This window comes from Crocuta crocuta, unplaced genomic scaffold (genome assembly GCF_008692635.1).
Source record: "Crocuta crocuta isolate KB4526 unplaced genomic scaffold, BGI_CrCroc_1.0 scaffold271, whole genome shotgun sequence".
Classification (NCBI taxonomy): domain Eukaryota; kingdom Metazoa; phylum Chordata; class Mammalia; order Carnivora; family Hyaenidae; genus Crocuta; species Crocuta crocuta.
Window position 1 is genome coordinate 6771659 of NW_027527824.1, and position 13426 is coordinate 6785084.

Consider the following 13426-nt stretch of genomic DNA (forward strand, 5'->3'; position numbering starts at 1 on the left):
GGAGGCATCCAGGGATGGGGCCATTTTTGACATTAAACCAGAGCACTTGGAGCTGGAAAAGTTGGTGTGTGTGCCCTTTCAACTGAGGCCCTGTCTTTCCGCTCATTTGAACCGACTGGCTTGTGATGGGTTGTGGAAGTAGGTTGGGGACACTGGCTGCCTCTGCCTTCACCCTCCATCCATATTTTCCATAGAATGGTGTGTTCATATCCAGCTTGAATTGAATTTCATGAGCTATGTAGGAAGAATGAGTTGATAATATCTGGCTTTCTGCATTTTGTCGTGTTTTACCATCTGTGCAACACATGGAAAGTGAGATTTCTGTTCCTTTGCACGCTGGATATGGAGGGCACACATGGTAAAAACTCTGGTCTCTTGGGTATTCTCAGTGTCACCAGGAAGCCTTAACCTGGGACCCGTAGACATCGGGGGAATCTGTGGCATGATTTGGGGGCTCCTTGAACAGACTGAAATTACATGCGATTTTTTTGTGTATAAATTCTTGTTTGCGTTTTTCTGGAGAATTTTAAAGGCATTTGAAATCAAGTAGTGATGAAGGATGGCTGAATAAAGGTTTCAGAATCCCAAATTGAGCTCGCTGCATCTTCAAAGTAGGGCTTATTAGATTGGTGTTGATTTCTTTTGTTTTTAAGGAAATCACCGTAGAAATCCTATCTTAAGGCAAGCCTGTAACTGAAGGTCATTCTGCCTCTGTCATCCCATCGAGGACCAACCTTTTATGCACCACACGCTGTGTGGAAACTGAAAGAAAACAGAAGAGTGCCATCTAGAGGCCCTGACAATAACGTTACTGCTTACGAATCTGGTATAGGCCTCCCTAACCCTGGGGGTCTTTGCTTGTAGTAACTTTTTAAATTAAGAACATTTTTTTTCCCTCCTAGGTGATTGCAGATCATAAAGGTGTGTGTCAAAGATATTTATAAGGCTACCGGGGTGTAGCCTGGCTCCTCTGGGAACAGAATTTTAATACAAGTGTAATGTTGTGGATGGCATTTACTCTGTTTCCTAGGTTATTTCCTAAACCTACAGATTTTAGCGTCTACACTGCATTCGAATATACTTTTCATTATAAAGCAAGAAAATTGGTGCCTGCTATAAAATCATTTTGATATAGGGACTTTCCGTTTTGTATTTTCTTTCAAAGTTAGAATACACTTAAAATGGAGTAAATTGTCTTAATTGTTTTCAGTATTCCTTTTAAGGTGGTGATGTAGAGCACCGTTTGCCAAATGGTATAGAAACGTATGGTTGTAGAGTTGAATTTACTCGGGAAAAATAGATGAAACAGAATTCATATCCACTTGAAGGGTGGTCGGGAGCCTGACTCCGCGGTGTTGAGCATGTTCCCGTGTTTCCTCTTTTATACAGGGGGCTAATAATAGAAGCTAATTTAGGGCTGTTGTGAAGATGCAGTGAAATAAAGTTGGTAAGCACAGTGCCTTGTATCCAGAAAGTCTTTTAAAATTAGCACAGATTTGTCCTTGCTATTATCACTGGCCAGTTTTATCCTCAGGACTGCTGTAATGAAATGAAAACAGACAGTTTTAAAATGTATATCTTACAGAGAATTTTATAGTTTTTTTAAAAGTATCTTTTTTGGTAATTGAAGTGTCACTGACATATATAAGGTAGTAGTTTCAGGTGTACAACATAGTGACTCAGCATTTGTGTGCGTTAGCACGTGACCATAAGAAATCTAGCTGCCTACCATCTGTGACGTATGCAGTTGTTACACTTTTTTTTTTTTTGAAGTTTTTATTTAATTGTTTAAGTAATTTCCACACCCAGCAGTGGGGCTCAAACTCCTGACCTGAAGATCAAGAGTCATATGCTCTTCTGTCTGAGCCAGCCAGGCGCCCCTAAAGTTGTTACACCATTGTTACCTATATTCCCACTGTTGCACATTGCTTCTTCCCTTCTTACTTATTTTATAACTGGAAATTTGTACCTTTTAATCCCCTTGCCCTATTTCATCCACCTCCTCACCCTCCTCCCCAGAATTTTATAGTTTTAAGAAGCATTTTCACAAACACAATCTTGTTTGATCCAGGTTTCCATAAATATTTACTCATATACTCAGTAGCTATTGGTTCAGCTCCTATTAGGTATAAAAACTATCTCCGCTATTGGAGGTTTGGCACTAGAAACATTGTGATAAAGGCCCGGGCCTTACACTGTGGCCAGGGTAGCTAGACCGTAAGGAAGTAAGTAAGGTGGCTTCCGAAGAAGTCATTTGTGTGGAGAGAATTAGCATGGTGAACTGGAGAGACTAGAGGCCCACTTTAGATTGATTAGGTGGCCAGGGAAGAGCTTTCTGAGCAAGTGGCATTTAAGTTATCTCCTGAGTGGCAAAGAGCCAGCCGTGTGAAGGTCCAAGGAAGCAGCAAGTGCAAAGGCCGCTCTGGGGAGCGTGCTAAGCACAGGCACAGCCCAGAGACTGCCAGTGCTGCTGGAGCTTCATGGGCCAGAGGGGGTGTAGCAGCAGGTGAGGCCAGAGGCAGAGACGGTGGCCTCTGGGTCCAGGACTTTGGACTTCATTCTCTGGGTTGTGGGAAGAGACTGGAAAGTTGTGGGTAAGGTCATGCTAGCTCAGATTTATGTTTTAGAAATATGCCCTTCACTTCTCCCTGGAGACCAAATTGTCAGCGAGCAAGGGTGGAAGTGGGAAGACCAGCTAGGAGACTTTTGCAGGAGTCTAAGCGAGACATGGTGGTGGCTTGGATGAGGGTGTTAAATTCACGGTGCAGGAGCTTGGGGCCTGCCCACAGCCGTGCACAGTCCAGAGGCAGCATAGCGCGTGTTGAAGGGCACCAGCCGGAGCGTCAGGCTGTCAGCTTTGCGATCGGACTTCCTGTGTGATCTTGGCCACGTTTCTCCATGCCTCTGTTTTACCATCTCTAAAATGTCAGTGATGACAGCAGGCACTGTCAGAAAAGTGACAGAGAGGTAGTTGTTCCAGGCTCCAGAGACTGTGTTCGTACTGCTGTTCTTATCATCGTCGCGTCGCCCTCAGTACCCCCGCCTTACAGGTGACAAAACTTGAAATCAGAAGATAGGTTCCTTGATTGTGAGTCCATACATGTAGTAGGAGCCGTCCACGAAAATACTGATCTGAATCTCCATAGTTCAGGGCCCGGTTGTGTGCCCTTGTGAGTGTCCAAGTAAACATTGAGAAGATGATAAGTGAGGCAAGTAACAGAGTCCACGTGTGTGTTAGGGAGCATCCTGTGTGTCTCCCCCCACGCCTTGAGCCCACTGGGAATTCAGATTCTGAGGTTGGAAGCACGCTCTGGACACTAGGCCAGAAGCATGAGTATGCACATACTGACATATATAGGAGGGTGGAGCTAAATGTTTTGAGGACTTTGTAAGATACTGATCTCTTTAGAGGACAATCAATTCTTCATTGATTGTGTTCAGTGGTGCTGTACATGATATGAATAAATGAGACTCACGGATTATCCCACACTGGTCAGACTTTTAACGAAGGTATTAACCCGACTGCCTCTTTTCTCCGCCTCTTCCTCCCTTTGCCCCGGCCCTCTGTGGAATGAGCAGTGAGGTAAGGAGCAAGAGAGACAAAGCGGAAGCGAGGAGCTGGAAAGATCCATGTGCGTGCCTCACCTCGGGCTCCTCGGCTGCCTGGGGGCCTCCCTCACTGACACTGAAGGGAGGCCCTTCTTGTCTGTTGCAGAGTGTGAGCACCTGATCCGCCACATGCTGGTGTTAGACCCCAGTAAGCGCCTCTCCATGGAGCAGATCTGCAAGCACAAGTGGATGAAGCTAGGGGACGCCGACCCCAACTTTGACAGGGTGAGCTGGGTGCTGCTTGCCTCGGGGCACTCCTCTTAGGGCTGCAGCCGTCCCTTTTGCCCGGGGTTGTAATCAGGCCAGGACCCGAAAAGACGGGGTGCTGGGAACGAACTATGGTGTAGTACTGGAGCAGCGAGGGGTGCCAGCAGGAGGGCATTTTTAACGAGCTGAGTTGTTGGAGAACAGTGATACCAGTTCCCTACTGCTTGTCCCCAAATGATAGTCCCTCCTTGGCTATCGAAACAGTACAGCCCACGTTTCTGCTGCTCATCTGCCATGGGGATGCCTCCTCCCTCTTGTCATTGTGTGTTCAGTTCGGTGGCTTCTGTGGCATGCCTTTATTTAAACCGTTTGGCCATCCCAGAGGACCTCAGGAGAATGGAGATCTTGTCTGCCTGCAGCTGAGTACCTAGGACTTGCTTGCTTCGGGTTTGTCTGAGGCCAAAAATATGCCAAGCCGGGGGGCGTGGAACAGCCTGTTTATTATTTACGGTATGCCACCTTGACATGGTTAATTGGGGCTTTGATAGCTTGCCTTTTTTTAATATTACAGTTAATAGCAGAATGCCAGCAATTAAAGGAAGAAAGACAGATTGACCCCCTGAATGAGGATGTCCTCTTGGCCATGGAGGACATGGGGCTGGACAAAGAGCGGACACTACAGGTACCTCTAAAGGCGTGGAGAACAAAGTGAAGTGTAGCCATGCACCCTCTGTCCTTCAGTCTGTCCGTTTTCTCCCTGCTCTTCCTCTGCCCCTCACTGAGCCTTGACAAGAAGGTGCTTTGGTCTTCTTCTGTACTATTGAAAGGGTTTTGGTTCCTGACATGCCATTTCACCAGGGTTTTCTACTCTTTTCCCTTCTCTTTTGGTAGTCATTAAGATCGGATGCCTACGATCACTATAGTGCAATCTACAGCCTGCTGTGTGATCGACATAAGAGACATAAAACCCTGCGTGTCGGAGTTCCTCCTAGCATGCCCCGAGCCATGGCCTTTCAAGCACCAGTCAATGTGCAGGTGGGCAGTAACTCCAGCGACCTGACTCAGGCCAAGTAACACAGGGGAGGAGGGGATAGGTAGCCGTTGCTTACTAATTCTCAGAGAGTTACCTGTTCTTCCTTACCTCCATCCCCTCCCATCTGTCATCTCTCCCTCGTCAAACAGAGGTCAGAACCTTTCTTTGTCAGAGAGGATGGAACGGTGTTCCAGGACTCAGGATGGACAACAAGAGTTGCCTTTTTTTTTTTAAAGAAACAGTCAATCATGGAGAGAGACTGTTTTCTCTAAATAAGGCTTCCTTGTTGTAGCTCCTAAGGGCAGAGGAACCAAAGACTCGGAGGTAGAAACATAAACTTTAGCAATCAAGAATCCTTTGAAAGACCATCATTATTTCCCTCTAACACTTAAGGTAAAGGTGTATACCTATGTGCCACTTTCCAGGCGGAGCAGGCTGGTACCGCCATGAACATCAGCGTTCCCCAGGTGCAGCTGATCAACCCTGAGAACCAGATTGTGGAGGCAAGTAGTGACCTCTGATGGTTGTCAGCCCAAACCGCTTTCTTCTTCACATTTTTCCTGCTTTTTCTGGCTTCTTATGTAGAATTACCTTTCATTTCATTTACTTACTTATTATTTATTTATTTATTTATTTATTTACTTATTTTAATTAAAAAATTTTGGGAAGAGGGGTGCACCAGGGTGGCTCAGTTGGTTAAGCATCTGACTCTTGGTTTTGGCTCAGATCATGATCTCACAGCCTCACATCAAGCTCCTCTCTGACAGTGCAGAGCCTACTTGGGATCCTCTCTCTCCCTCTCTTTGCCCTTCCCTGCACACGCACACACTGTCTCTCTGTCTTTTTCTCTCTCTCCCTCCCTCTCTCCCTCTCTCTCTCTTTCTCTCTCTCTGTCTTCCACCCCCAAAATAAATAAACTTAAAATTTTTTTAATTAATTAATTATTTGTTTTGAATTCCTTTTTATTTCTGATTTGATTGTATTTCTTTCCACCGCAGCCGGATGGGACGGTGAACTTGGACAGTGATGAGGGTGAAGAGCCCTCCCCTGAAGCACTGGTCCGCTATTTGTCAATGAGGAGGCACACAGTGGGTGTGGCCGATCCACGGTGAGTGTCTGGCCAACAGCCCTGACTCTGAGTTCCTACCATGGCTTGTTTTCCCTGCTCCATTGTATCTCCCAGATGAGAGTGAATCCAGTGACCAAGGCATGTGTTTAACCCAGTTCAGCATCCCTGGTAGATCAGACTTGATGTGACCCTATTTACAGAGCTGTCCCTAGTGCATGGTGGACCAATGGCCATCATCACGTCAATTAATCACAGTACTTTGGTGAAGAGCATGGTAGCATCTTGGCTCACAGAGGTTGAGGTCTTTGCTCTAAGTCACATAAAAGTACCCCTTAAAATTCATCTGAGTTTGACAACTTTTAGAGCTGTTGTTTACTACATGTTCTAATGTAAGACTCAACTAGGAAGGGGTGACTAATGATATGACGTAATTTATCAAAGTTAAAAATTAATGTAAGTGAGCGAGAACCCAAAACCATACCAAGTAAGTACCAGTTTCCCAAAATGTTTTCCAAAAACAGTCCGTGAGTATGATGCCCTCATGAGGGGAAATGTACCGAAGGCTGGCCCTCTCTGGTTTTGTTCTGCATTTGAAGACTTTCAACATTAAAAATAGCCTTACCTCTTTTCTGGAAATTTCTTTACCCTGTTGGGAAGAGGAGGTTATGGCAAGAGCTGTCTTGAGAGTTTAGTTAGGGCCAAAGCCAGTGTTCTTATAAATTCCTTTCTCCTCTGAGAGATTTCCGAAAAAGCCTTCCAGTTGCTTGCTTTACGTGTCTCATTCTCGGCCTACGATCAAACAGGCAATAGGGGAACATTCTGGCTTCGAAGACTGTGTCAGCTGCAGAGGGGTGGAGTCCTGTGTCACTCTGTCAGTGGAAAGATCTCTTATTTGAAAGTATGCTGTAAACCTTACTGTTGGGGTACAGCAGCCCCGCACATCCACTACTTATCTGTCCCATCAGGCATTGACAGGAGTAATTACATTCTTTCCCTGGTGAATCAGTTGCTACTTCGGGCAGCCATTGTTTCAGTGGATGGTCTGTGTCCTCCAGAAACTCGCTGTTCACCTCCAGGCTTTGAAAACCCGAACTGGACTGGTGCCACGATTTCCTCTGGCTCCGAGCTGTTGGTTTTGCATGAGAGGTCAATGAAGAATAGCAAGCCCCAGTCCCAGACAGTAGAGCGGCAGAGCCGGAGCCCGTACACTAGGCTTCTCCTTAGAAGTACAGATTGAGGAGGAAGAGGGAAAAGTAAAGTACATTGTGCTGCACTTATTAGTTTCATCAGTTTGGGGATATGAGCACTTTTGAGTACGAATATTAAGCCACCTTCTCCGTCGTCCTATCTCCTCCCAGCACGGAGGTTCTGGAAGACCTGCAGAAGCTGCTGCCTGGCTTCCCTGGAGTCAACCCTCAGGCTCCATTCCTGCAGGCGGCCGCTAACGTGAACTTCATGCACAACCTGCTGCCCGTGCAAACCTTGCAGCCAACCGGGCAGCTTGAGTACAAGGTACCCGGACATGGGAGAGGGGANTGAGGGACCTTGCCCAGGATTTAAGCCTTAAAGAGAAGGCTTTCTCTTGCTCAGCAGCTCGGGTGAAAGGGAGGCTCAGTCCGCCCATACTCGAAGGACCCCTTAACTTCAGTAGACAGAGTGCGGCGCTTTCCTCCCTCCCCCTTTGCCCTCTCACCGCTGTCCTGCCCGCTTGTACTTGCGACAGGAGCAGTCCCTCTTACAGCCGCCCACCCTACAGCTGCTGAATGGAATGGGCCCCCTTGGCCGGAGAGCATCGGATGGAGGAGCCAACATCCAGCTACATGCCCAGCAGCTGCTGAAGCGCCCACGGGGACCCTCCCCGCTTGTCACCATGACACCAGTGAGTAGCGGCACCAGGCCCGACCTACTTTCTCAGAGGCTTTTGATGAAGTCGTGGGCCTAGGGCGGAGAACCCAAGGTCACCAACCTAAATATTGGAGTTTCCTCTTCCTCTAGCCTATGATACTCCATATATTCCCGTTTTCCTCAGACTCAGAATTTTCCAGACCTAGTTTTTGGCTAACTCCTTTACTTGACCAAACAATTACCACCCTGAAGCCTGCCTCCTTAGTGGGCCACCTGCCTCCTTAGTGGGCCACCTGCCTCCTTAGTGGGCCACCTGCCTCCTTAGTGGGTCACCTGCCTCCTTGGTGGGCCACTTACAGGCACCCCCTTTTGAGTGCTGCCGCAGTGGCCTGACTTATAGGGCCTTCTCCCCGTCCAGTGGGCGGCCACGCCTGACAGTTTTCTCTGGAATGAACTGCCCTTTACATTGGCTTGTGAGACTTGTCACCAGCCCTCTCTCCTCGATTAACACTGCTCCACATTTATGGTACAACCTGGATCACTTGATTGTTTGGCTTCCATAAGCTCTAACCCACTCAGTTGGTGTCTCTCAGTCTCATTGTTTTTATTTTATATAGAGATACACACACACACACACACACACACACACACACACATGTCCCCTTCAGAGATTCTTTCCTTCCCTGGGTTCTGTTTATTTCTGGTTGTTATTTTCCTGTCATAGGTAAACTCATTCATTCAGTCAGTCCCACAGCACCCCACAATTGGGGGCTAATTATATCCATAGCCCTTACTAGGTTTTTAGGGCTGTTCTTCTCAACATACTGCTTGTTGAGGACCTTTCTCCCCCTTTAATCCTTCATGGGATTACTATCTTTGTGAAATACAAAGAAGTGAATTATTAGAAAATAAAAGTTTTAAAACAAGGCTAAGTTGTCCACAGAGTTGCTCTGTTAAATTGTTATAAAAGTTTCTAAAGGCTTACTCTTTATTTCTGTACTGACTTTATCATGGATCGGTAACAAAACATCTTGTGGACTGACACGGGTCCTTGGGCCACACTTCCAGTAACAGGGCTACTGGGAAAAGGAAGGACTGACCTATGTGGAGTGTTGGAATAATAGTAAAAGGCCACGTGTGACTAAGTGCCAGAGTGAGTGTCATGAACTAGGCGGTGGTAGAGGCATTCAGGGAAGGGCAGGAATGATGCAGGTTATGAAGGCTCGGGGACGGCTCTGGGGGGGGACCGAGGGACTTCCTCTGTCTGCTGTAACTTTTTGCCAAGGTCACTAACAAGCTTCTGTTGATAAATCTGCTGGGCATTTTTAATCTGTATCTTTTTGGACCTTCCAACTATATTAGTTGCTGCTGACCATTTTTTTTCCTCTTGGAAATACTGTCTTCTTTTGCCTTCTGTGATCCCACATTCTTCTTTTCCTCCTGCGTCTCCTTTTCCGGTTCTCTTATCTGCTTGTTCCTTAAAGTTGGTGAAACCCACAGTTTCTCTTGGGCCCTATTTCCATCTCATTGTACATAACTCTTTCTGGGTGATCGTGTCCACTCGCATAATCTCAGTTCCCAAGTGATTCTTGAGCCCAGAACCCTCTTCTCTTCTGCGGTCTCCACTTTGCATAACGGCCTGCCTCTGGCAGAGATTTAGTCGGTTATCCCAGAAGCCCTCACAGTTTTAATTCGACGCGTCCGCCAATGACTGCGTGTAGCTGTTTCTCCCCCCGGGTGACCGTGACTGGCACTATTTTTCTCCTGGTTACACAAGCTAGAGACGTGGGATTGATCTTCCACTCTTCCCCTCCCTCATCCCCGTATCAAGTCAGTTATCCATCGCCTTACTTCCGTCCTCCACTGCTCCTTCCGGAAGTCACTGTCATCCTGTCCTTAATACAGTGGCTTCCTAACTAGCTTCCTTGCCTCCGGTCTTGTCCCCTAACCCCCACCACCAGCCCTTCTCACACTGCAGCGCAAGCCAGCTCGCTTTCTAGAGTACAGGTCTTATTAACATCACGTCCCGCCTGAAGTCCTTTAGCGATTCACCACTGCCCATCCTCAAAACATACTTCTTAATGTGGTATTCAAGGCCGTTTATAAGGGGCCACCGTAGCCGTCTCCTGCCTCGCCTGTGGCCACTTCCCGCCTAACCCTGGCCACTCCTGCCTCACGGAACTGTAGTTAAAGGATCTGGACATGCTAGCAGCATTTACACATTGGGATTATTCCCAAAATTTTTGTTTAGTTTTATCAGAATCGTCCATTAAAAAAAAAAAAAGCTCTTTTGTAATAATGGAAGTATGACTTTTTTGCTCTAGTGCCTGAGGCATGGTGCTTATGTGAGCCACAGGCCACAAGAAGCTCTGCAGACGGTCAGCGCCCGCCCTCACGTAGGGAGGGCCTCACAGTACTGCACGCGTTGCGCTGGTTCTCGTTGCACAGCTGAGTTTGCGTGGCTCATAGCTATTTTCAAGCATTGCCTCGCAACTGCACGATTCTCTCTCACGTGCTAAAATGTGCCCTTAAAAACCATCACGCTTTCCCGGCACTAAAGACATCTAAACGCCGCTGACAACATTAATAGGAAACAACAGGTCAGTTCCTAGACCTTCCAGGTAAACAAGCTTCGACGGTATTTTCAGGTCCTCAGACACCCGCAGGCCTTCTCTTTTCCCTCCACCTAGAAACCCCGAAGGCTGTGACCCTTTTCCTCCACACGCGGCCAGCTCCTGTTTACCCTTCAGGCCTCAGATGAAGCGTCACATCCTCCGAGGTGCCTTCCTCCAGTGCCCCATTAGAGGACTTGGGCCCGCTCTTCTGTAATTACCGGTTTACTTGCCTCTGTCCTCCACTAGACTGTAAAATGAGAGCACAAACCGTATTTGTGAATTCACACTTTATCCTGGAACATAGTAGGCATTCAGCCCTTTGTTGGATGAATAAATGAATGAATGAAGATGACTCAGAGGAAGAAGTCCAAATTAAAACCTCCCGAGTGAGGTAAAAATGGAACGCTAGAAAGGCCTCTGAAAGTTCTGTATAACCCAGGGGTCCTGGGAAAGTTTCGTAAATAAGAAAATGAGCAGAGAGTCCTGTCCCACGTCCGGTTTCTAGAATAAGCGCTACCACGGGAGGAGCGCCGCCTTGAGCTTTTCCTTCCTGTCTCTCCCCAGGCAGCGCCGGCAGTTACCCCTGTGGACGAGGAGAGCTCAGATGGGGAGCCAGACCAGGAAGCTGTGCAGAGGTAATGTGACATCTGGCAGTGCTTGCAGAGCGTCCTTGGGCAGGCTCCCCCTGCAGCCAACGAGAGGCCACTCTGCCCAAGGAGGTGGCACAGTGCAGCTTCGACATTTGTGTGGTCTCTTTGTTCAAGCCAGATGGCATGTTCCTCCCCACGTGGAAGTAACAGAAGACTACCCAGAAAATGCCATTTCTCTAAGCGCCACTGGAAGTCCCCTAAGTGACAGCAATAACCATAAGAACTCTCTCTCCTCCCTCCTTCCTTCCTTGCCCCCAGCCTTCACATTTGCAACTCCAATAGTATTCACAAGGCGCAAAGCCTGTCCCTACCTGCCAAGAACTGTTTACCGAAAAGGAGTTGGCGACCTGGGCTCACAGTGATCCTGGCTAGTGTGGCCATGGGCCTCTGGCATGGACTCTTCCTTTCCAGGACAGTGAATGCCTCTCGTACCGTTTGCCGTGTGCTTCTTCCATCCCCTTGTACCAACAAAGAGATAATGAGAAAAGAATATGGGATTCGGGCCAGGGACAGATGCACATATCCATTGTTTGCAGAATCTTGTTGCGAAATGCCTAGCTCGCAGAGAACGGCCGTGACCGTGAGGCGTGCTGCACCGCTCACGTTCCCTCAGCCCTGTTAGCCGCGGCCTGCCGCCCCGTGCATGCCCCCGTGGGAGTGGTCGTTCTTATTTACTGCTGAGGGGGGAGGCGGGCCAGAACCCAGCATGTATTTTCCCAGAAATACAGGTGTTCTTCAAGATCATATGTTTTGCCCTTGAGGGAAGTTGAAATAAAATGGTTTTCATGGGCTCTCGGGGAAACTTTGGGTGTCTTTATCAAATGGCTATGAAATCGCTAATGGCTTACTCTTGGGCAAGTTTATGTACCAGTAATTACTCTATAGTCTCTTAACTATTTTTAGCTTAACTGGGCAAAGTAGTTAACAATGAAGCAAGACCACTTTTTAAGAACCTGACCGTTGCTGGCCAGTCCTCTCTTCTTACCCTCAGCCACTCTGTATGTGAGAGCTGCTGTTCAAAACAAAGCTGGCCCCTTATGCAAAGAAGAGTGGAGAACAGGGTGTAGGCAGGTGGGTCAGCTGTTACAGCTTAGCCCGTAGAAGAAAAAGTGTGGTGACCTGTTTATATTTTTTTTTCTCTCTTGATGCTGTTGTTTCTAGAGTTTGCTGATTAATAGGGTATATGATGTTGCAAGTGGGCTCTGCTGCTGTCAAGGGAAAAAAAAATTAGGAAGCTTATACCTTAATTAAATAGTCGCGTTTCACTTTATCTTCTTTGTCTTCGATTTTACTTCCTCTAGCTCTACCTTCTTTTTTCTTGAGACCACCATTTACAGGGTACAGTGGCCCTCAGTGCTCATGTCACAGAGAGGGAGAATGCTGCTTCTGTGCACAGCCGGGAAGAGGAGCCGTCGGCTAGATGAAGGGGGCCCAGAGCTTATGTCTGCTATTGACTAAGTAGTGGGTCCGATAGAGCTTTAGAATAAAAGTCAGCAGCTTGTCAGTTCCTTAGCTTTTGAAGCTTTGGTTTTTCTCACCTTGTCTTTTTTCCCCCCTAAAACCAATTCTAAACATTTCATGTGGCTCCATTTCTTCATCCTCTAGAGAATGTGATTCCCTCAGGACAATGTCAGTTTTTCTTCTCTGATGATTGACTTTCAGTCACAAGGCAAGAGGGAAGGGGTGGTTTTGGAAGTCACTCCGCCGCAGATGGAAGGACTTGTAAGTGAGGACGATCTCAGAACCCAGGGGCCACTGGGATCTAAAGGCTCCACAGAGCCCTTATGAATCTCTCTCTTGGCTCATCTCTAGGAATGATTCTTAGGGTTCATTTCCTCTGACTTGGATTTGGGAAACTTGGAGGGCACAGAGGAATAAAATTAACAAGTGGGAAATAAATTCTTCTTTCGAATGGCATGAAGTAAGGAAAATCAATCTTCTTTGTGAGCTCCATCTGTTTTCTCTCTTCTCTCGGTGGCTACTCTCTGGTCCCCAATCAGCCGCTGCAGCGGTAAGCCAGCTTTTGTTGGCCAGCTGAACGTGTCTCACTTCCATCCAGCCAGGGATCTGTTTGCCACTGAGCCCTTTCTGAGCTCTGGCACGATTTCATTCTGAGTGCTTTGGATGAACTTCTGATGCTTCTTGCTGAGGAACGCTCCTGTCTGTCTTTTTTACTATGAAATGTGTTCCTGCCTGTTGCAGGTACTTGGCAAATAGGTCCAAAAGGCACACACTGGCCATGACCAACCCTACAGCTGAGATCCCACCGGACCTACAGCGGCAGCTAGGACAGCAGCCTTTCCGTTCCCGGGTCTGGCCCCCCCACCTGGTACCTGACCAGCATCGGTGAGTAGCCACATGAGCTACGTGAGCTCCTCAAGACTCATCGGGCAGGTGT

The 13426-nt window shown here is 47.6% G+C and overlaps 1 protein-coding gene across 12 annotated transcripts in view; it reads left to right on the forward strand.

The window, feature by feature from the left end:
• The window catches only part of SIK3 (SIK family kinase 3), a 243066-nt gene that overhangs the window by 207051 nt on the left and 22589 nt on the right, over positions 1 to 13426 (forward strand). For 7 of the 12 annotated variants that reach the window (XM_077777598.1, XM_077777556.1, XM_077777582.1 and 4 more), the window contains 9 exons: positions 3716 to 3834; positions 4388 to 4498; positions 4708 to 4851; positions 5275 to 5352; positions 5848 to 5957; positions 7277 to 7430; positions 7642 to 7797; positions 10943 to 11013; positions 13231 to 13374. In XM_077777598.1, coding sequence (XP_077633724.1) covers positions 3716 to 3834; positions 4388 to 4498; positions 4708 to 4851; positions 5275 to 5352; positions 5848 to 5957; positions 7277 to 7430; positions 7642 to 7797; positions 10943 to 11013; positions 13231 to 13374 — 1087 coding nt within the window. The remainder of the gene's footprint in view (positions 1 to 3715; positions 3835 to 4387; positions 4499 to 4707; positions 4852 to 5274; positions 5353 to 5847; positions 5958 to 7276; positions 7431 to 7641; positions 7798 to 10942; positions 11014 to 13230; positions 13375 to 13426) is intronic. The other 5 variants (XM_077777606.1, XM_077777591.1, XM_077777614.1 and 2 more) reach the window with 3 other exon arrangements.